The following is a 23,125-nucleotide window of genomic DNA, read 5'->3' on the forward strand; positions in this document are numbered from 1 at the left end:
GAGCCCAAATGGGTTAAAAGCTACACAGCTCTTGCCATGAGGCTACTTTGCCTTCCCAAATATCCATGATGCGCTGGGAGCACATGGAGCAGCTATAGGTGCCACATAGACCCCTGCCCACATCAGTGCCCAGAAACCCCCAAGCTGGACCCCAAGCTTGCCTGGAAATCCCATTTTCTGAAATTTTTATAAGTTTGGGAAGGAGCTGCTAAAGGAATCCAGGAGCTCTGGATGTGCCTCAGTGCTTTAAAGGCCATCCTGCCCCATGCCACTGATCACAGAATCCTGCAATGGTTTGGGTTCGATGGGAGTGTAAAGTTCATCCAGTCCCACCCCTGCCATGGACAGGGACACCTTCCACTGTCCCAGGTGCTCCAAGCCCTGTCCAACCTGGCCATGGACACTTCCAGGGATCCAGGGGCAGCCACAGCTTCTCTGAGCACCCTGTGCCAGGGTCTCACCACCCTCCCAGGGAAAAATTCCTTCCCAATATCCCATCTAACCCTGCCCTCTGGTGTTCTTGTCCTGTTGCTCCAGACTCTTGTGCAAAATCACTCTCCTGGAGCCCCTTCAGGCACCTCTCACCTGCCACTGGTGGTAACTCACCTGACTTCAGTTCCCATCCACTTCAGGGAGGCATATTCCTGTCTCTTCCAGCATGCTGCTCTTGGTGCAACTTACCGTCTTCCTCTCTTGCTAGGAAACGTTCCTGCCCACAACACCACCAGGAAAAAGAAACCCAGCAAAACTACCACGAAACTACCTGGAGCACAAAGACCTCGGATTTCGGACTTGACACTCAGAGACATTCATATCATTTATTAAGAGTTGCGCTTTGACATTTTACTTGAGATTTTTCCAGAGTCCACTAGATCCTATTGGATATAGAGTTTTGTTGGGGGTTTTTTGTATCTATTGCGACAGAAATATGCCATATTTCTAACTTCTAAAATATTTCTAATGTTTTTTACAGGTTTTCAGTTTTGCATTCCCTCTCACGCAAAGCCTCTTCAGACACAGAATCCCACCTCACAGGGCTCCAGGGCTCCCTGTTTTAACTTGTATTCCCTCTGCCTCGTCAGGGATAACGGAGCTGTTCCGTGCATATTCCCAGCGTGGGATCTGTGTGCGCCTTCACAAAGCCATGGGTCCTTCTTCCAGGAGAGTCAGTTTAAAGAGTCAGACTTTGTGCAGCATTTCTGATTGCCTCTAGATTATTTTTGTAGCTCTGGAGAGCTCCAGCCCCCCTGCGACCCCTGGGCTGCTCTGAGCTCCCTCCCCACTGGGATCCAGCCCTGACATGTGATCACAGTAGGGTTTTGTGGTGTAGCCTGTGCACACATCTGAATAGTTGACTAGATTTAAGGAAAACTGGAAGTTGCTTCAAGTATCTTATACTGTGAATTTTAGAGCTTTAAGAGGATAGCATCTCGCCTTCTTCCCGTGTGTCTCTGCTGAGTGCTCCCCACCTGTTTGTGTTTTCTAGATGCCATTAAATTAAAAAGCCCTTAGAAGTGTGTGTTTAAGGTGTTTGGACTCGGGATGCTATTAAGGTGGGCTTGTGCAGCATTCACAGGAACTGAGCTTTTCAATGTCATAGTTTTTCACTTGTTTGTGTTCATGATTTTTAAATTGGGGGGGGTTGGTTTTTTTTTTGTAAGTCATGGGTTGGGTTTTTTCCTCCCTCACAGTGCTATTTAAAACTGAACACGTTACCCATTTCTCAGAGCATGTATCCTGCTATCATTTAATTTTAATTCCTTTAGACAATCCTTTCTAGGCCTGCAAGCTGTATTTGGAGGGGCTGAACAAGGAATTTTAGGAGGTGTCAGGTGTTGCTGGTTGTGATAGAGCCAAACCACATGGGAAGTGTTGACATTCCCTCTTCCAAACTGGTCTACTGGCCTGCGGGTCTGGATTTGGCTTCATGACCCCGTTGCTGGAATGAAATATCAGAGTGATTGTCTGAGTCTTGAGGCTGAGCTTACAGACTCCAGCACAGAAGGGGAGATGCAAAAACATTATTTCAGGGGCTGGATGTGCTCCCATTTGTGCTCTCTAAGCTTCATGGGAATGTTCTTGCCTGGTTTGTCCTTCCACCATTTAAATTCAAGAAGCAAAAAACCAACCAAGCTCTGTAAAGAGTCTGCCCAGACACTTGTGAACACTTTAGTCCACTTGAGGTTGTGATTTATTTTTTTTTCATGTATAAATATACATATACATATATATATTTATATATATAGTGTGGCACAGTGGTAGCTGAGGGCAAGGAGTGCTCTGCTCCTCAGGTGAGGATGGGAAAAAAAAGGCAATAAAGAGAAAAGCTCTCCATTTTTAAATTTGAATCATGTATTTCAGAAGTCACTGGGTTTAGCTCAGGCTGCAATGACTGCACTGTTTAGCTGCAGCCAGCCCTGGAACTACACTGGGGCTGGTGCAGCTTCTCAGCTTCAGGTGCAATTTTTATTAAGCTGTCAGTATTGATTGGCGACTCTACTGGAGCTGCTGGATTTTGGCTCTCTCTGAGCCTTGCTGGCCCTGGGTCCTGCTCAGCCTCCAGCCTTTCCGTGCTGGCAGCTGCCTCTGGGCTGCTCTGGTGCAGGTTTCCCTCCCGGGATGCTCTGCCTCCCTCAGGGCATCGTGCTCTGGGGATTTAGGGAGTCCTGGGCTATAGTGCAGAGATTAAGTCGTCCTATCCATGTCTGAAAAGCCCTTTCCCTCCTTATTCTGCCACACAGGCCCTGGAAGAGGCCTGTGTCTCTGCTGTCCTCAGCTTGGTTGGGTAATGCTTGCCTTAAACACTCATCATGCTGAGCACCCTTGGTCACTGTCCTTTTTCTGGAAATTGAGTTCTTTGCTGCTCAGTCCTTCCATCTCATTTGTAACAGACACCTGAAGAATTAAGGGGCACATGGAGCAGTGGCTGAGAGGATTTCTGGGCTTTACCAGGCAGAGCCAGCATGATAAATTAAGTTTGTCCATAGCACTTAAAGGCACTTGGCTGTCAGGAGAATTTAGGGGAATGTGGTCCGTGGGTGTTCCCTTGGGGTGTCCCATGCCCTGAGCATGATGAATGGGACAAAACACCCCAAGCAGGGGATTTCTGGGGTGAGAAACCTGCTGGCAGGAGAGGTGGTTCCTTTCCAAAAGGATGTGCTCACTGTCGCTGCAGATGTCCCTTCTTAAAGGGCCTGTAGACTAGAACAACCCTATTTTTATTTTTTCCTTGGATTTTGGGTGGCTGTTTCCAGGTTGTCCATTTTCACACTTCCCCCTGCTGAGTTCTTGCTTCTCATGGAGTAATTCAGACAAGTCATGGCCTCATGTGCCCTTTGCCATCACCTGCTGTCTGACCTCTGGGGTTTCCAGCCCCGCTCCTGCCAACATGGTGCCCAAGCCCAGGAGCTGGACAGGAGCCTGGAAAGAAGATACAAGTTAAAAGCAGAAGAAGCTTCTCTCTCCCTCAGCCAAGGCCATGGTGGGGCTGCCCACTCCCCTTCCACCTCTGGTGGGATTTAAAATCCTTGGCTCTGAGCGTGCTGTGTCAGCTCTAGGGACAAACCAGCTAAGTAAGGTCTATTTATATGAATGTTCCCAGCTCTTCCCACTCCACAAATTCACCCAGAGACTGTCTTGATTGTATAATATGCATTATATGGAAGTTATTTATATATGAATGAATGTTTTTATAGAAAGGAAGGCAAGGAGCTCTTGTTCTTCTCCACTAAATTGGAATGGCAGCTCCAGATGCCCAATAGCAATCCCTGACCAACAGAGATGTGTTAGCAAAGGACTGACTGATTTCTGATTTTAATAAACTGTGGTTTGCTGATTTTCCTAATTGTACAATTACCTTAAGAGGTGGTAGCGTCCCCGCCTTAGAGATGAAACTTGTAAAAAACAAACAAAAAAAAAATTCAGTTGAGAAGATGAAGGAGCTTTGTAAAAAAATTTTAAGGCAATTGTGAATTGTCTAGGTTAGGCATTTACAACTCTTTATAAAAATAGGAACTTTTAAATTTGGCAAAACTTTCTAGATCAACTAGTGATGGGAGCTGTTATTTTGGATTTTCATAGTGAATCAAAGGGAAAGTTGCCATAGTGTTTAGGCAGACCTAAGTGTTCAGTATTGCTTCTTGTATTGCATTTTTCAATAAATCTTCAAACAAAACTCTCTCCCTGGTGTGCTGAATTCTCTTCCTCCTCCTCCTCCAGGTCTCTCTCCTTAGCCTGGCTTTGTGGTGACTTGGTTTTACCAGCCTAAACCAAAGCCCCCAAATGTAGCTACAATGGTGCCAAAGCTCTCCCAGCCCTGGGCCAGCATTTCCCTGGGCTCTTGGTGCCTTCAGACCCTTTAAACAGTTCCCATTGTAGTCACATGTGGGATCAAAGCCCCCAGAAGGGCCAGAAGCAATTCCCAGAGTTCAAGTTTGCCCCAAAGAAGCATCACTTGATATGAAACCTTCCTTTGAGCTGAGAAATTTGTGGTGAGCCCAGGTGAGGTCTGTGCTCAGCAGCTACTGCCCAACCCTAAGTAAGTGTGACTCAACTGGAGTGGGGGGAAATGTCAAATCCATCGATATTTTGGTCCTATCTAATTTTTTTTCTGGCTGCAGCTGCTTTAGGAGGGACAGAAATAAGGCACAAAAAGCTGACAGGGCATCTTGGCTGCAGGCCTGACAGAGAACAAGAGCCAGATGGCCCAGTTAGGGCAGCTGGAGACTGGAAATTGGCTGGGGCAGGGGCAGCCCAGGGGCTGGCTGTGGTACCTCCCTATGCCTTGGCTTCCCTAACAGAAAGAGAAGGGTGGCACATGGCATGTCCTGCTAAAAGCTCTGAATTCCCATTGCTCCAGACACAGCCATCGCCGCTTCCACCCTGACCCTAGACAGTTTGCTTCCACGTACTAAATCTCAGTGAGGGAGATTTGGAGCCTCAGAACCTGACCCTGGAGAGCTGGGAACCTGCCACTGGAGCTGCTTTCCTGTAAGTGTCACAGCAACATGACTCACTCACTGCTCTGTGGCAGAGCCAGGTCCTGTTATCTCCCAGGCTCCTGCCTTCCCCAGCCCAGCAGGATCATGCTGAAAACAGCCCTGTTCCAGGGAGTTGGGGCTTGGAGAGGTCCCAACACCTTCAGACAATGCACTGGTGTGAGGGGTCATGGCTGGGTAAGAACCACAGCCCTAAAAGCATCATGTCTGCGGACAGCCAACCAAGAAACGGCTTCATCCTTTTGCTTAGCTGCACTTTGGGATGTCGGTCCCCTGCTCAACAGCCAAGACATCATCATCTGCTGCCACTTTTGGCCCTATTGAGCATCACCTGGAGAGCAGCTCCAAGCTCTGTCAAGCTCCTTTGGGTCCCAGTCTGTCCCACAGCTACCAGCTGTAACAACAATATGGGGTTGTGCTGGGCTGCACCAGTGAGTGCTGGCAGAAACACCATCCTCAGCCTTGGGACTCCCACAGGGAGGGCACATGGGGCTGATGGTTCCCAAGGGGCTTCTGGCACATCCCTGTCCTGGACACTGCAGGGACGTCAGTGGCACCAGGGATATGGTCCCATATTGCCCATTCACCCAAACCATGGTGCTTTGCTGGGCAGGACTGTTGCCATCACTAGTGAAGGGACACCCCAGCACAGGTGACACTGGAACCCCATCCAAAATGCCCAGGGGAAAAGTGTCCTCAGCTTATTTCCCCACAATACAAGCGCAGGGACAGCAAACACCCACCTCGATGCTCAGCAGTCTGGGGCCATCCCAGGAGACTGGAAAGGCTTTACCTTAAAGCTTTCCAAAGACCCTCTGGGGAGTGTCTCAAACCCAGGGTGCCTTTATCCACCTCACAGCCAGAGCAGGAGGGGGTGTGGTAATGTTGCCTGTGGTGTTTTGCCTGTTCCTCCTGGTTTTGGGGCTCAGCAGCCAGTCGTGTTCCTGGAGGATCAGGGCTGCTCTCAGGGCTCCAGGGGGAATTGCTGTGGGAGCCAGACAGCAGCGGGGTGACTCCATCCCTTCCAGCTGGGAGAGCCCAGGATCTGAGGTAAACAGGATTGAAGGGAGGAATTATGTTGGCAATGGACCAGGCTGGACATGCTGAGCTCAGCTCTGAGCTCTATCACTGGGGAAACTGAGGCACAAAAGAATAGCCAAAACAAGGTGGGGAATCACCGCAGGTCCTGCAGTAGCTGGGTCAATGGCCTTGGATTCATTCCTGCTCCGTCCCAAACCACCCAAGGAAGCACCAGTGCAGACTACTGCAGATTCATGGGCATCTTTTGCTTTTTGCCCCCAGCATGGGCAGTGGTCCCTGATGGGCTCCAAGCCAAAGCCCCAGAGATTTGGGCTCCAGCCCCATGCCAGTACTCAGCTGCCAGGACACATCACACAGTTGGTGACAACACTGAGGGAATTCTGGCTTTTGACCCAGGACCAGCCCCAGGGCAATCCATCCCACATTGCTCAGCTCATTTCTACAATAGGATTAATCTGCAGAGCCCTGGGTATCAGAGAACCTATACAGGATGCCTCCAAACCCACAGGAAAAAAAATTAAACATAAGTTAAGCAACTACTCCCAACCCCACCCCAGCTCCAGCCCCGTTCCAGCTCCCCTGGGTACCAGGAAGCACTAGGATGGGTGCCTTTGGCTCAGTGCTGGCTCATTAACGCAAAGACGGATTTTGTATCACACTCTTGCCCTTTTTTAAAATAGAAATCAGCCCCCTGCCAAAAGGGAGAGGGTGTTACAGACCCGGGGAGCATACCTGCACTCATCACACTGCCCCTCTTTAGCCATGGAGGGCAAAAGCCACACTCAACCAGCACAGGTCACACCGTCCCCTACGTGTCATCTTCCTGACACCTCGGCAGGAGATTTATGGCCGAGATCACTCACTCCTGGCTGTACTGCAAGTGCGCACTGGGAGCGGAGCCCTGGCCTTCACACAGACCTTAAATCTTAAGGAAAGGCACTCCGGCCAAGCAGATTCATGGCTGTGACCAGCCCCACTGCGGGGAAAGGAGGAGGAGGAGGAGGCAGAGGAAGAAGAGGAGAAGGAGCTGCAAACCAGCCAACGGCTGAGCAGTATCAGGGAGTGATTGTCCCCATCTGTGGTTGTTGTCCTCCCTGGAGACAGAGGTATCCCAGCAGTGAATCTGGAGACCCACTGGCACTACTGGGGTGTCCCCGAGCAGGAGACCCTCTCACAGCCACCGACAGGGTCTGCAGCTCCCCACGGCACATCTCCCACACACAACCTGTGGTAGTGGTTCTCTCAATCCATTTTCCCCATTTTATCAATTTTTGGCCCAAACTAAGCTGTCCTGTAGCCATGCACTAGCTGAGAGGTCTCTTGGTGGGGGGGATAACTGCAATTGCCCTTGGTCTCTCCAGCTTCCATCCTCAGGTCCAAGGGGCCCCCGGGTCAGTCCTTGTCAGCCTGGACATACTGGTGTTGGGAACCATCCCCCAATTTTCTTTTGCTGGTGTTTATGATGAAATACCCCTTCTGTTGGTGGGCATCTCCTCCTGCAGTGGCCACCTCCTGGGGTGGGATAGCCCGGGGGTGATGACAGCTGGATATTTAGTCCACAGTGTATCTAGCCTGTTTCTGAGCAGGACAGAAGGTACCACCAAGCACTGCCCTTCACAGGCTGCGCAGTGTGGCATCTCCAGGGCTTCCAGGATTGTTCCACTTCACAACGCTGCAGCCAAGCAGTCAACGGAGGGATCCATCCAGGGTGTACATTTTTACTTTCTCTTTTACTTTCTGTTTCTAACCTCACCCTGCCCAGGTCATTCCCAGAACACTGTGAGGACAGCATACATGGCATCCATCCACTGAAACCATCACTGTTAATATCCCACAAATACTCTGGGAACAGTGTCCACAGATGGAGCCGAAGGTGAGGGATGCACAGATGCTGCTCTTCCCTGGAGAAGGCACAGTGCTTCTCACCCTGCCAGATTAATTAATCAAGCTGCTTTGCATTTTGAAATGATCTCTGTGTGACTCAGAAATGCCTCCCCTGGAGGATGCCGCTGAGTGAGAAGGAGGATGGGGCAGGAGGATGATGCTGGTGCAGGTACATGGTCCATGCAGGTTGCCCTGTGGCTCAGCCATTTCCCACAGTTAGACTGAGCCTCAGCCAAAAAATGAAGGGGAAAAATTAAAACAAACACCCCCAGTAGCTTCTTGTGCAGCTCCTTGTGGCATTTTGGGCTCCAATTCCTTGCTGCCAGTTCCCAAAGCACAGCCCAGGGACTGGCATTAGCTCTGGGAGCAGATGGTTAAGCCCAAGTAAAAAGTTATTTTTGGACAAAAACAATCTTCTGGCACTTCCCCTGTGATGCTGCTCCAGGGCAGACCCCAATGGTGACTTCTTCTTGTTGCTGTTTATTGCATTGAATCAGTGCCTAAATAACATTGAGATTAAGCAGCCAAATAAATAGCTGAACTTGGGCTGGTATCACTCCCAGAGAATTCTCTGGGATGCTACTGGGCCCAAATCGCAGCTGTCGATCCCATCTCTGGTCCCTGCACAGAGGAAGCTGTACCCAAGCTCTCTGGGACGGCCGGCACTAGAAACAGAGACAGCTTTTACCTGTAAAGCAGAACCCCCCCATCAATGCATTGTGGAGGGCTGTTTTTTGGGAGGAGGGGGCTGGCGTAGAAAAAGCAATTTCCAAATGATTTTACTGGGATGTTTTGATCTGGAGAAGGACGTTGCTCCCAAAGTTTGCAAGGTCTGACACTCTGTGTTCACTTCAGACCAGAGAGAGAGAAGCAGAGACAGGAATAACCTCCCCACCTCCCGCCCCCAAACATTTAATACAGATAAAAGAGATTTCAGCCATCCCAAGAGGCCCTGGTTTTGGGAAGGCAAAAGGCAAAGATCCCATCTAGGCTGCTTCAGCCATTTTGAAGCCTCCTGAGCTGCTGGAGAGCAGAGTTGTCCTAGTCCTATAGTTCCAATCCATCCTTCCACATGCCCTGGCATCCCGGGGCTCCTCCTGCCCAAGAGAGAGCTGGAGGGAATAAGAAGGGATGGGATACACCCCCAGCTCCCTTTTCTTCAGGAATCTATCCCAGTGCTGAGGCTGCCTCTCTGGCCTCATCCCATACAGCTCCTGCTCCTCATCCAACAGGCACCAAATAACAGAATCACACTAAAGGATCTGGCAAAACCAGCACTAAAATCCCCTACCTCTCTGCCCCTTCACATCCTCCATCCCACCACCTGCATCCTCCATCCCACCAAAAATCAGCACAAACAAACCCAGGTCCACTGAGAGGCTCTCAGAATTGCTGCACTCCAGGTGGGCAGCAGCACCTTGCTCACTGCCTGCAATTACTGGGGCACCTTTTACATCCCTTCTCTCCATAAATGCACTTATCACCTCATCCTCTGAATGCTGAGCAGCTGGTTATGGAGCATCCCTTCTCCAGTGGAGTCTTGGTGGGGGCACAATGTCTCACAGACCTTCTGGACAGACTGCCACAGGTGCCGCCCCTCCCAAGCATCCCATAGGCAAGGCAGGAACACATGACATCCAGGTAATATTTAATAGCCCCGTTGGGCCTACGTGCTCTGGCCAAGCAAATTTTCTGGTGGGTTGAGGCTGGACAAGGGGACACCACCCCCCCCAAAGCATCTCCCCACCCCAAACCTGCTGAGATAAAGTTCTGTGGGGGCTGGTGGGGCTTCACCTGCCCCCATGTCCCTATCCCACAATTTGTGTGGGGTCTCAAAGTGAGGACTCCTCTGGAAAAGCCATGAGGAGAAGGTCTTGTAAGGCCAAGGGCATCCACCTGGAAGGACATCCCACCTAGGCGAGTCCTCACCCAGGAGCAGAGAGTCAGGGCTTTCCTCTTGGCATTGGCTTAAAAATGCTGCCCCCAGAACCCCTCCTGGATGTGGGCTTTTGGGGTCGCTGGTGCGTGCTGGGGGTCAGGATGAGGGACTGGGATGTTACAGTCCCCAAAGGTGCTGGGGACATCAGACCTGTGTGCCCTGCTCCATCCCCACCACCCAGGAGCTGGGTGGGGGCTTGCTCTGGCCTGGGGGCTCGCTGGGCTCCAGCAGCTGGTCTGAGGACTCGCCAGTACTCTCCAGTTTGGCGTAGCCCACGAGGCTGACGTGGTCCAGCCGGGGCCAGCTCCGGTTCTTACGGTCCTTGATGGGGGCCACCAGCAGCACCCCTGGCCGGCCAAGGTCCAGAGATTTGGAGTGTCCTGGGGTGTGGAGGTGCACATCAAGGCTGAGCTCCACCAGCGGCTCCGTGCCAGGACAGCTGTCATTCATGTTGATGACAACGGGACCACCACCACCATCACCGTCCTGGCTGCATGATGCAGTGCTGTCACCGATGGAAAGCGGAGCCCGGGAGAGCTGTGATGTTTTGGGGGGATGCTCAGCAGGGCCCCTCTCTGCCCTCCTGCCAGCCCCCTGTGCTGCCCCATCCAGCAAGCAGTTGTTGAGTTTGATGATGGGCAGTGTCAAGGCCCCCACGGCCGAGGACAGGAGGGACTCGGTTCCAGCGCTGCACGGGAGGCTCAGGTTGACCTCAGTGGAGCGGAGGCTGTGGAGAGAGGTCACGGGGGAAGCTGCTGGGTGCTGCAAGAACTCGGCCATGGCCTGGAGCCGGCTGGGGCCGTAGCAGTCAGACCACTTGCTGCCCAGGCTGGGGCAGGGTTGACAGGACAGGTCCACCTGGTAACAGCCCTCCACACACTCAGCATTGGCCTTGGGGAAAGGCTGGCTGTCCCCCTGCTGGCAGTGCCCATCCTCAGGACTGGTCCCCTCGGGGAGCCCCACTGCCAGGCTGTAGAGCCCCTTCTGCATCAGCTGCCGGGTCTCCATGTCCCTGTTCTCGTACAGCATTGTGTTGGCACAGATGAAGATGAAGAGCCCAATGCCCATGATGACAGGGCCGATCAGCTTCAGCTTCTCGCTGTGGGGCATGTGGCGCCCGGCCACCACCTCCCTCCTCATGTCCCCCACCACACTAGTGTTCCCCGCGCTGGCTCCGGTGCCCCCGTGTCCCCGGTGAGGCCAGTAGCCCACCACAGCAATGGTCATGCCCACCAGGACCACTGAGATGCCCACCATGACGAAGGCCCCCGCGGGTGAGCGCATGCGGAGCTGTCCTTTCAGCAGGGGCTCCGTCGGGGGCTTGCGCCGCAGGCGGCGGCCCCGGCGCCGCGGTGGGACGGGGGGCACTGGCACCTTGGGCCCTCCGTGCTCCAGTTCCCGCATAGGCCCGTTGGATTCGGTGCTCTCTGTAGTCATCGTCTCTGGCTCAGCCACAATTCCTGCACAATGGGAGGAGAAAAAGGTGAGCAGGCATCATTGGGGGTCCCTGTGCCCGGGATGCTGGAGCACGGGCACCACAGGGACACTGGGAGCATGGGGATGCCAAGAGCACAAGGACACCGAGCCCACAGGTTACACTAGGCAAGGACAAGCAGCTTTGCTCTGCCCAATTGCTCCCATCTTTTCTCAAGTCACTTCTCTCTCCCCACTTAAGAGTGAAGGGCTGAGGCACCCCTTCTAACCACACTCCCAAAGCCCCCAGACTCATTCCTCTAAACCCCTGAGCTGCGCAGGAAGCGAAGACAGCTGGGACCCTGCTGTGCCACACCCAGCACAGAGCTATCGCTGGCATCGCAGCCTAAGGGACCTGTCCTAGGTCACCGCAGTCCTGCGACACCTGCAGAAGGTGCCACCCCCAGTTTGCCACAATAGCAGTGAGGGAAGGGGCTATTTATTCGTCTGCTGGGGAAACTGAGGCACCTGGAAACTCAAATGAAAGGTTTGACACTGCCACACCACTCAGAGCCCTGTGAGTGATGATCCAAGCTGCACCTAAAAACCTAAACCAACATCAAGCCACTCATCAGACAGCAGGACCCACCAATCCATGGAGAATTTAAGGTAAAAGAGGTGTTTTTCCCAATTTTCTGCTGTCTCCTATTTCCTCTGACCTGCTCAGTGCATCCCTAGGATTCTACCCTCACACACACATAGAACTCCATAAAACATAAAACATAAAACTCCACATCTAGGCATTTACAGTGCATGGTGTGTCATTTTATCCAGAACTTTATTTCCTAGATGAGTAAAAAGGTGTGGAAGCTGCTGCCCAACACAGCAGGCAACCAGTCTGGCAGGAAGCATCAGCTGGGCTGGCACCATTCTGCCTGGGATAAGTGGAACCCTGGGAAGCTAAAACAGGCCTTGAACAAGTTCCAGACTAAAAACATCTTTAAAAAAATATAAATAAGCTCATACTGACAGGAATCCGTGTCCTCGCAGAGTGGTGCTGCGTGCCCAGCCATGGCTGGCAGTGGGGCTGGGGCAGGACGGGGTGTCCGTGCACTCTCCTGTGTCTCCTGGCACTGCCAGCATGGAAATGCTGCCCAGGCCATTTCCAAAGGAACATCCCAAAGGGGATGTAAGCAGGGAGAGCTGCAGGGTGACCCCCAGCCAAGGGATGCTGTGGAAGGGGGCTTGTCACCCCACTGCATCTTAAACTGTCAAGAAAAGCATTTGGACAACACAATCATGGATATTCAGCAAATCAAACCCAGAGACTAAACCCAAGGAGAGCCCTGCAGGAGGAGAGGGATGACCACTCCAATTTCACTCCCCAATTTCACTGAGAGCCAGTGACTAGCATCCAAACAGCAGAAAAATACTACTTTTTTTCCCCAGTTAATCACCTTAAGGTGTTATTAGCATCAGAGGGAAGGAATTAAAGATATGAGATCCTGGATGACAGCTTGTTCCTGGCACAAGGCTGTCAAGCTGTGACAACTTGAGTAAGGGAGATTTAAAGGGAAAAAAAATAAAGTCCAAACAAACCAGACCAAAGCCCAGGCCACTGCTGAGTGGGGTGTTAAGGCGTTCTGAAAAATAAGTTGATAATTCCACATGGCAAAGGAAGAAACACAATAAACCCAAGGTAATGTTCATCCTGAAAAATGAGGTTTTAAATATTTTGGTACTAAAGGGAAACTACTGGACACTTGAACACATCCCAAAGACTGGGCTTTTTGCTTCCAAATGCCCTGATTAAGGTTATGTCTCAATTTTCTCTCATTGCCATCTTAGCTTCAAACTCTCTTAATTTTTATAGCAAACCCTTTAAATGCCTTGCTGGCTACTTAGGGATTAAGAAGAGAATGATCTCATTGCAAGAGAAAGCTCTTGGACACTGACTGGGGGGAACATGACCCCCACAGCTCACGACCCCAAACTCACACTGAACACACTCCTGTTTTATAAAACACTCCTGTTTTATTCTGGAGCCTCAGCCATGCCTCTTTAACTCCAGTTCCTCTAACCTCTCTAACCTTCCCCTGTGGAATCAAGATCAGTTCCACAGGGACCAGGAGCATCCCTGGTGTCCCACCTGTGGGGACACAGAGCCTCCCATGGGGACAACAAGCTTCGCTGGGGTCCTTCCTGTGAGGACCATGAGCACCTCCCAAATCCTGCCTGTGAGGACCACACATCCCCTTCAGGACAACGCTTTGGGTCTAGGTGATGTTCACCTGGGCTGCACCAGGCTGCTCTTGCCACACTTTTGCTCTGGATACAGTCTCGGATTCATCTCAGGCTGCTTGGGAATGGGTACAGGAGGAGAAGGGGCACCCACCCACCCCGGGGCACCCACCCACCCCATATCCCCAGCGTCCAGACCACACTGGGGCTGAAAAATTCCCTTCCCACCTCCTCTCTTCTTCCCTGAGCACAGGGACAGAGGTGCTGGCAGGAGGGACAGGCAGATGCCACCAGTCTGGCTGCAGGCAGAAAATCCCCTCTGTAGCCCTGGCCACTATTCCTACCCAGAGTGCCTGTCCCTTATGTGCCCACTGCCATGTTCTGAACTTGGAGCATTTCCCTGCTCATTGCTGGGGCTGGTTGTTCCCAGAGTTCAAAACCATTATTTTTATTAATAGAATCCCCAAGGTTATATAACCCTTTCAGAACAAATAAATTTAAAAAATACAAAACCCAGTGCTGCCATTCCCTCCTGCGCCCTGCAGCCGCCGACACTCCCGCGAATGGATGAATCCCACGTTAGAGCAGCGGCGTCAGACACGGCTCGGAGCACAGGAACGGGGCTCAGGGACAGCCTGGTCCCGTCCTGGGGACAGGCAGTGGCTCACTGCCTCGGCATTCCTGGCCACCTCCGTCCAGCCTGGAGGCATTTGTGGCACACCAGGACCAGCTCTGAGGTTTCCATTCCCGGTGGGAAGGAATGACAGTATGGAACTGTAAATGTCGTTCTGGAGGGGGATGAGCACTGCTCTGCTGCCAGGTTAAGCTCCCAATCCCCACAATAAGCCTGACATTAAAATAAACCCAAATATTTCTCTAATCCCTCCCATCACAAAGGCACATTGCTGGCTCCACCCTCCCACCTCAATCCCCTCTGGCCGCCTTCACAGATTCTTCTAAAATTTGACACTAAATCCCAATGAATCTGACAGCAGCAGAGCTGGGTGGTGATAAAGCAGAATTTGGGAAGGGTCCCTCCTGCAGGCAGATCCTCACATCCCCTGGGTGTCCCTGGGATGCTCTGCCCCTACCATGACCACACTGCCAGCTTGAATTTCCAGCATCAAAGGCTAACAAAAAGCCAATTGGCCTCCAAATCTCCCTCAGGATGAGGGAAGAGAGGCTGTAACAGTGTCTGGAAGTGCCACTCCAGTCCTGTGCCACAGGAGGTGCCACCCAGCTTAGTGATGGGCTGGAGATGCAGAAATGCTATATGGAAAAGGGCCAAGTGCAGGCAGCTCTGAGGGCCTTCTAGCAGGTTTATCCCTCCTGCCAGTTATCCTTCCAGGAGCTTTTACTTTTCCTTGGCTCACACCTGGAAAGGGCTTCACTGCAAGACAGCATCCATCACACAGAAGGGAATCCAGCATCTCCCTAGGGAAAGTGTTCCCATTGCTGCCGTGCCCCATGCCAGCCTGTGCTGCCCAACCGCAGGGCATGATCCCATTCAGCACCCAGGATCCCACCCTGGATGCAGGATCCTGTGGGTCCTGTGCAGGGCATCATGCCGGGAGCTGGCACAGAAGCAGCCCTGGCTGTTATGAACACCCAAGAAATGCCCAACAAACAGAAACCACCTCTGTTTTCTTTTTCTTTTCCTAAAGTACTATGACTTTAAAGATGCTCTCCTGATTTTGGGAATAAACTGGTTTTGCAATTCACTGCTGAATCAGCCAGCAAATCCTGCAGTGTGTCTAAAGGCCACAGTAAAGGGTGAGACCCAAACCAGCAAGCACAGCCCAGCCCCCTCTGCCTCATCCAAGCCCTGGGGAGCCTATGACATCCAAGCCCATGGTGGCTGAGCTCCCCAAATCCCTCTCCACAAGGAAAGGGGATCCAGGCAGACAAGACCTTCTGGATATGAGGCTGTGTCGAGCTGCTGGAGCCTCCCCGGTTCTCCCACTCACAGAGAAGGTATGGAGAATGGGAATGACAGTCTGCACTGAGATGTATTGCTTAAAAATAACTCCTTTTCAGCCCAACCTCCAACGCCGCCCCCGGCACGGGGCAGGAGGCGACCACAGGAGCAGTACCCAGGCACCAGCTCTTTCCCCATCCTACCTCCCATCCTGGCTATAGGAGAACAAAGCAAAGGCCAGCAGGGGAGCAGCAGTGATCCCAGTGCACGGTGCATCCCTCATGCTGGATACTCGGGGTGGTCTGAGCCTTCATATCCCCACCTGTGCAGTGCCTCTTCTTTCCCCAGTTCTCTGAGTTCACTTCAAGTTCCCCTCCTTGGCTACACATAAAGGTCTCCAGAGAGAGGGAACAAGAGAAAAATCTGCCAGACATTTCTGGGAGTTTCCCAGCTGGAGCAAATCCTGTCACCATCCCAGCATCCACTGGCAGCTCCCAGTCCAGAGCCTCCCCTGGGCTCATTCCCAAGGAATAAAACCTCCCTGTGTGAACCTGACACAAGTGTTTCTAATGCAGTGACAAAATCTGTGGCTCCAGCTCCAGCTTTAGCTGGGGACACCCATTAATCAACCATAATTAATTAAGTTTCCTCATAGAAAATTTCACATAAACTCAGTAATGCTAATTACCACAGCATGGAAGGATTATCCCCTTCCCAGCGAGAATCACCTTCTGGTCCTGGACTGGGAGTCTCACTGGGGTTGTGACAGATTTTCACCTTTGCTGCAGCACAGAAGATCCCGGGATTGACAACCCAAAGGTCAGAAGTGCCCTTTATTCCCCTCTCCGCAGCACAAAGACCTCGGTTTTCCCAGGTGAAGGATGGGATGGAGGAGGTATTAACACAAAACCACCTCCACCAAGCACCCATCAACAGGGGCATCATCCCCACACCCGGCCCGGCGTGTGGAGAAGCATCGTGCCTGCTCCCCATTATCAGGTCACGTGTCCCAGACAGCGGTCAGGAGCCACCAAGGCCACTACTGTCACTTGGAATATGATCCAGGGAAAGATGGTGCTGGAGTGATTTGGGGACACATGGGTCTCTCCTTTTGCTTTCCACCCTGTGCTTGACCCCAGGTGAGAGGGTCCTGATGGGCAAATGGGATGTGAGGAGTACCACCGGTAGCTCCAGCTCCATTCACCCTGAGCTTCCCAAACTCCTCCCTGCTCCTAAAAAATGGGGCCATGCTCTGAACGCCTCTCTAACCCTCGGGCAAAAGAAAGTGTGTGGAAACATCCCACTGATTACTAATTATCAGAGCTTGCCTTACCCAGATTTGCTCTGCTAATTAGACTAATCTCCACAGCTGGGAAATGAGCCGCAGTCACCCATGGTGAGGAGCTCTCGCAACTTGGATGTTGTTAAACTCTGACATGTCAGACCCCTGAGATGGGAGCAGGATTGTAATTCCCGGCTGCTTCTGACAGGCTATTGTTTAAGGAGACAATGAAAATCCACAAATTCGGTGTTTTTCCCTCAAGCCAGTGCTGAAATCAGGACATCTGCATTGCCCAACTTTTTTGATAGGAACCAGATGCAAATAATTAATAAATCCAAATTCAAGATAATGCAGACAATTTAAATGGAGAGAGCTCTTTGCTCACTTGGAGGAGGAGTGAGGAGCTCAGGGGGATATCCTGGGAGAATTCCTGCCTCTGGGAAGTGGTGTGGGATGGCAGGATACCCAAGGATGCAGGCTATGGCCAAGCACCTTGCAAATCCTCACAGCCAAGAGAAAAGGAAGGAGAGTAAAAGAAAAATCCACAGGCTGAGATTTCCAGGGAATTAGGACCAAACTCTGAATCTGGCACCTTCTCTACTGCTTCTTTGAAAAATCTCTGCCAGCATGGAGGGAGGGGATGGGAAGTCCCAGAGGCTGCCTCCCTGCTCCCAGGCACGGCCCAAGTTATCCAAGGGGGTACAGACACACAGATCCCATCTCCCGCTCCACAGGCCCACATCCCATTTGGCCTGCAAGCAATGAAGTTCCCAACTGTATTCCCAGCTGGTATCATTCTTAACTTCCAGCTTTTAAACCCCCATCTCTCCTACTCTTTATCCTGCAAAAGACAAATCTTGCTGATTTCATGAGCAAGGATCCAAACCCACCAAGAGGTGAGACAGAGCCGTGGGTCTGGCTGCAATCGCTGACCCCTCCACGCCATAAAGCTCAGCCCCTTGCGCACACAGGCCCTCCTGATCCCAAACTCCAGGATCTACTGGGATAATTTCCACCCACTTCTCTCTCAAGTGTTTACATCAAACCCTGCGTGGCGATGAGCTGCGGGGCTACTCCTCACCCCAATCCTCTGCCAGGAGCCTCGGGAATTGCAAAAACTGCTGGGATTGGGCAGTTCTGCTCAGCTCCTGCGTTTTGGCTGTGTGAAGATGCGTGCTTGCGGGCTTGCACAGGAGTGTGTGTGCACATCTGCGCACAGCTGGTTGTGCATGTGAGTGTGTATGTGTGGTGTGTGTCCGTGTGTGTCTGGGTGTCCCTGCGTGTGCTCGGTGTGTGTGGGAGCAGATTTGTGTCTGTGGGTACACTGTGTCCGTGAGTGCCTGGCACCCCTCAGTGCCTGCCTCTGGGTGCCCGGTGTCTGTCCATGGGCGCCTGGGGGTGCTCAGTGCTGCCTCTGGGTGCCCGGTGTCTGTCCATGGCCGTCTGGGGGTGCTCAGTGCTGCCTCTGGGTGCTCGGTGTCTGTCCATGGGCGTCTGGGGGTGCTCAGTGCTGCCTCTGGGTGCCCGGTGTCTGTCCACGGGTGCCCGCGGATACTCAGTGACCGGCACGCATCCCGCCCGGGGTCTGTGTGGCCGAGGTGGATGGGGATGTGTACGGCCGGTGCCGCGTGTCCGTGTCCGTGTCCCCCCCCCGCCGTCCCCCCGTCCCCGCACTCACCGGCGGCCGCCGAGCCGTGCCTCTCCCGCCGGGGCCGGGGCCGCCGGGGCCGGCGCCCTGGGGTCGGCGGGCGCTGGGGTCCACCGCCGCGGCCGGGGCCATGGAGCGGCAGCAGGCAGCGGGGCGGTGGGATCCCGGCTCCCCGCTCGCAGCCGCCGGGACGTCTGGTCGCGGGCGGGGGGGCGGCGGGTTCCGCCCGGCCCCGGGTCCCGCCCCGGCCCCGCGGGGGGCGGAGCGCGGCGGGGTCGGGCGGGGGGGCGCGGACGGGACGGGACCCTCCTGTGCCCCTCCCGGGGCGGCCTCCGGCGGAACCGGCGGCCGCTTCCCGGGCGTGGGAAAGTTGCGATCGCGGTGCGGGATCGATGGGATTTGGGATTTTCCTGGCTCCGAGCGGGGCCGGCAGCGGCGGGGGATGGAAGGGGCCGGGCTGGGATCTTTCCTCCGCCCCGCTCCCGGGTCCCCTTGCCCAGCGGCGACCCCAGGCCCTCCCGCACGGTGTGCCCTGCCTCGCCGGGGTATGCTCCAGTGGAAGGTGTCCCTGCCCACGCCAGGCGGAGGGATGAAACTGGATGGTCTTTAAGGACCCTTCCCATCCAGACTATTCCATGATTCTCTGATCCTATGAAATACTCAGAGCTCAGAGACCCTTCTCCACCCCACCAGCAAAGCCCCCCGGTCACCCAGCCTGCAGTGCACCAGAAGATCCCAGTCTTCAAGCCAGGCCAGCCTGTGCTGGGACTGGTGCTGCAGTGGTTCCCCCCTTTCAGCACAGGGAGTTCAGCAGCAGGGATGAAGCATTATCCCACGTCGATCCTGGCAGTTGGAGGCATTTGCTGCAGCCCCTCAAGACGGTGCTAACGCAGGTTCCAGAGGTGCTTTCTCCTCCAGGCAGGCACAGTGCAAGGACCCTCTGCAAGCAGCTGCTCAGAGTGCAGGGCTTTGTTTCCCCTCCTCTGAACTTGCCAAGGACACAGCAGATCTCTCTGTCGGCCCCAGGGATTATGGCACAGCACCCCCACTCCTGCATCCTCATCCCTCATCTCCATCCCCACGTGCTCATCCCCTCATCCCCATTTCCTCCTCCCCATGCCCACATCCCCATCCCCACAGGGCAATGAACAGAATCCCACAGCTGTAACCATGGGCGCATCCAGACGTACCAAAACTGCCAATCCAAGCTTTCAGCAGCACATTTCCACCCCAGCACCACACCCCAACAGTCCAGTAAGTGCTGTGGGGACCCCATCTCACCCAGAGCCTCAGATGTTCTGCAGACAGAGGCTCTTAGCCTTTAATTAAAAGTGTGCCAAGGTCACATCCCCCAGATCCCTGCCCTCCCTAGAAAGCCACAAAACAACTCAGCAATTTCCTTTGTAACTTTGCCGCTGACACCTCACAGTCCAGAAGCAGATCCAGAACCCAGCTGAATGTCTCTATGGCAGAGAGCACTTCCTGGGAAAGGTTTTTAGGGATAAAGCTTAAAAATGAGGTGCAGGACACCAGGTTCCTCACCTATCTCTGACAGGGAGCATCATCCAGAGGGTTGATGATGAGGGAATTTAATCCCCAGTTCTGGGGGAATGCTGCACAGGGTCGGTTCTTTGCCTCCTTGCTGGGCTCAACTAAAGCAACTTCTGTGAATCTTTGGCGTTTCTTGAGGGAAGGGATTATGGCTGTAAGTCCAAAGTGCCAGCTGCATTGCTGGAGTGGAGCAATGCCTCACTCATTCAAGCCTTCCAGACAAGGAACACCACTGCCCAGGGAAGAATGGCATTTGACTTTAGCTTTTCATGCTGTTCAAGCAACACATTCAAGATCTCCCTTTGCCACCACTGGAACCCATCTGGGTACCCTATGATCCAGAAGAAATTAGTGCTTTTGAGCAAAATTTGATTTCTATTCAGAGGCTGTACCCGTGCCAGGCAGTGCTGGCCAAAGAGCCAGAGAGGGAAGTGGTGGGAGCTCTATGCTGGCAGCTTTGGGAGCAGGGCTTGGCGGTTTGGCAGCATGGGCAGGACAGGGGACTGGCAGCCTGGGACTGGCAGAAGCCACCATGCTCCAGTAGTGCCTCTCCCTGCACAGGTTCTGTCTCCACAGCAGTTTTCCAGTCACAGGTCACCAGTGATGCACTGAGTGGGCTGGTCTCCCCCAGGGGTCAACTGTTAATGTGGGGAGAGATGCTGAAGGCAGGACTGGGGGAGAGAGAAGCTGCCTGTGGTTCCCTGGGGTTAAAGTTGGACTGTGCAGGGCACAGGAAGAGCTCAGCCTGAATTTTCCACCCTTCCCAAGATGGGAGCTGCTGGGATGGGGATATGGGTTCCTCCTGTGGGATCACCTCTCTCCAGAGGAGCAGAGGGGTGAAGAGAAGAAAAGGACCCACTGGGGACAAAAGTGACAGCAGGCAGAGAAGAGGGGGCTCAGGGAGGAGATTTTGGAGAAGAGCCCATGGCAGGGCAGGAGATGTGAAGGACCAAAAGCTCAGAGCTTTTTCACTATGCCCTGGGAGAGGGTGGCAGTGGTGACTCTTAGAGACACATCTGGGATGGGGAAGAACAACAAAAAACAATATGAAAAAGAACCAACATCATTGTCTCTCTTTAAAGAGAGAAAAATTAGATTTCATGATAACTGGGCACCTCCTCTTGATTTTAGGGGAGGGAAGGAACCTGAATCCTTGTTTGAAGCTCTGGTAATCCTGGCAAAGCCTTCTCTGCTCTCTGCTGCTTCAGCTGGGGACTGAATCTGGGCAGGAGGGACCATGTGGATGGAGGAAGGAGGACCAGGAAGGGAGTGATCACAGCCAGGATCTGAGAGCAGAGAGAAGGAATGTTGTTATGGAGAGGCTGAAAGCTCGGGTTGGGGATGACTCATGCTGGAGAACATACAGCTGTTGGAGCGGGATTTGGCACCGGCTCGAGGGGCTGAAGAGCCTCCCCCATTACCAGAGAGGGGAAAGAGGAGCCTCCATGATGGCTCTGACCTGGCAGAGGCAGCTGTCGACCTGTGCTGGAGGTGATGGGCAGAGAATGCTGCCTGCTAAGCCGGGTCATGGCCTGGAGAGGTATTTTGGGCAGCAGAGAGTGCGCAGTAGTGAGATCCCCTCTGGCTGAGGGATGTGTATCCTGAATGCTGGGTCTCCTCTGCTCTCCATGACGCTGCCTTGGGGAAGGACAGTCAGAGCAGTGGGGCTGGGATGGGGCTGGACAGGTCAGCTGTGAAGGACAAAGCATGAAGCAGACATACCCACCTTACCTAGTGACAGGGGAACCAAGGCATGGAGCAGAGATATGCTCCCTGTCGGCTCCTTGGCCCATGGTCACGGTTTCCTTGTGCTGGGAGAGGTGGATGTGGGGCCTGGTAGAGATTTCTGTTGGAGGAGTCAGACCACCATCCCTCCTGGGCTGCTGGCAGCTGATGGCTATAGGGCACCAGAGGTTCCATCCAACTTCCATCCAGCAGAAGATGCTGCAGCAGCCTCCCCAGAATTCACAAGGCTGGCACAGGTCTAAGGGGGAACAACAGTCCCCCACATTCACTGGAGCCAGGGCAGGCAGAGAAGGAGATTTGGACAAGGCATTAGGAACAGAAGGGTGAGCCAGCACCTTCCCAAAGTCACTTTCAGAGAGATGGTTTTTGTATGATGCCTGGAAATAACCACAGCGCCAGATTCCTGGTACCATGGGCTAATAGCTCCATAGGCTGCTTCAGAGGTGGCCCCATTACTGGAGTAAGTGAAACAACTGTAAATACAAACAGACTTGTAATTAATCATGCTCTGTAAATGTGAAGTCATTATCTGTATGTCCCTGGAAAAGTAATTATCTCCAGTTTTTCAATAAGAACTTGGAAAAGCCTAAAGAGTTGAGTTCTGGAAATGTCATCCATCTCCATGTAGAAGAAAAGCTGCATATTTTCACATATTAATGCACGTTAATCGAATGTACAAAATAAGTGAGATTTAATACGTCTCCAAATCTGTAAGTTAAATGCCTCTTCTCTACCCAGGGATTTATGAATCTTTTCCGGTATTGGATGCATTCTATGGTGCTGTGTTTTAATTTTCTAGTGGACATAAGATGGGATCTGATTTACAGATGTGTCCTCCCCTGCCATGTAAAGCAATCCTTCCCTGCCTGACTGAGCTCATGGGTGCAGAGCTCTGTGTAACAAATTCCTCTTTCCAAACAACCAAACCCAAATGTTTTCCAGTTGAAGGGAGCGTCGACGACTTCAAGCCAAAGCACAGCTCTGTGAAGTTTCATGCAACTGAGAGTCCACAGAAACACACCCATGCTTGACCGAAAATATTTGGGAAGATGACATTGCCTGCTGCATTTATATTCCTGATACTCCAGCAGCCACTTGGGGAAAGGAAGAGCTAGAGGAGGAGGAGGAGGAGGAAAAGGAGGAGGAAGAGCAGGAAGTGAGAGGCTGCAGACCTGGGGGCAGCACTTGCCAGAAACTACCCGGCCATTGCATTTCCAGCTTGGACAGTGCAGTGTTGGCACAGGCTCAGTAGGACATCTGCACTAAAGTGGGTTTAATGTCACCTTATGTCTCTAACACACACTATGAGCAGAGAGCTGCAGGGAAGGTGCTCGATCTTGTGTACACACACCCAGCACTCTGTGGGCGGCTCAGGCTGGGGTTAGTGCAGCCAGAATGAATTTTAAGCAGCCAGAAGCATTCAGGAGCAGAGCTTTTGCTCTGGAGTAGCTGCATCTGGTCATCA

General features: G+C 52.9%; 2 protein-coding genes across 30 annotated transcripts in view; one reads left to right on the top strand and one right to left on the bottom strand.

The window, feature by feature from the left end:
* The window catches only part of EPB41 (erythrocyte membrane protein band 4.1), a 110,848-nt gene extending 106,669 nt beyond the window's left edge, over positions 1-4,179 (top strand). For all 29 annotated transcript variants that reach the window (XM_038160742.1, XM_038160743.1, XM_038160745.1 and 26 more), the window contains one exon: positions 701-4,179. The gene's annotated coding sequence lies outside the window, so the exon portion shown is untranslated. The remainder of the gene's footprint in view (positions 1-700) is intronic.
* TMEM200B (transmembrane protein 200B) lies at positions 1,647-18,829 on the bottom strand. The gene is made up of 2 exons (XM_038160785.1): positions 18,394-18,829; positions 1,647-11,321 (listed from the first exon to the last, which is right to left on the bottom strand). Exon 2 carries the CDS (start codon positions 11,296-11,298, stop codon positions 10,006-10,008), a length of 1,293 nt encoding a protein of 430 aa, XP_038016713.1. The 5' UTR covers positions 11,299-11,321; positions 18,394-18,829; the 3' UTR covers positions 1,647-10,005.
* Between the last annotated feature and the right edge of the window lie 4,296 nt (positions 18,830-23,125).

The sequence above is a fragment of the Motacilla alba genome, chromosome 23 (genome assembly GCF_015832195.1).
Source record: "Motacilla alba alba isolate MOTALB_02 chromosome 23, Motacilla_alba_V1.0_pri, whole genome shotgun sequence".
NCBI classification, from domain to species: domain Eukaryota; kingdom Metazoa; phylum Chordata; class Aves; order Passeriformes; family Motacillidae; genus Motacilla; species Motacilla alba.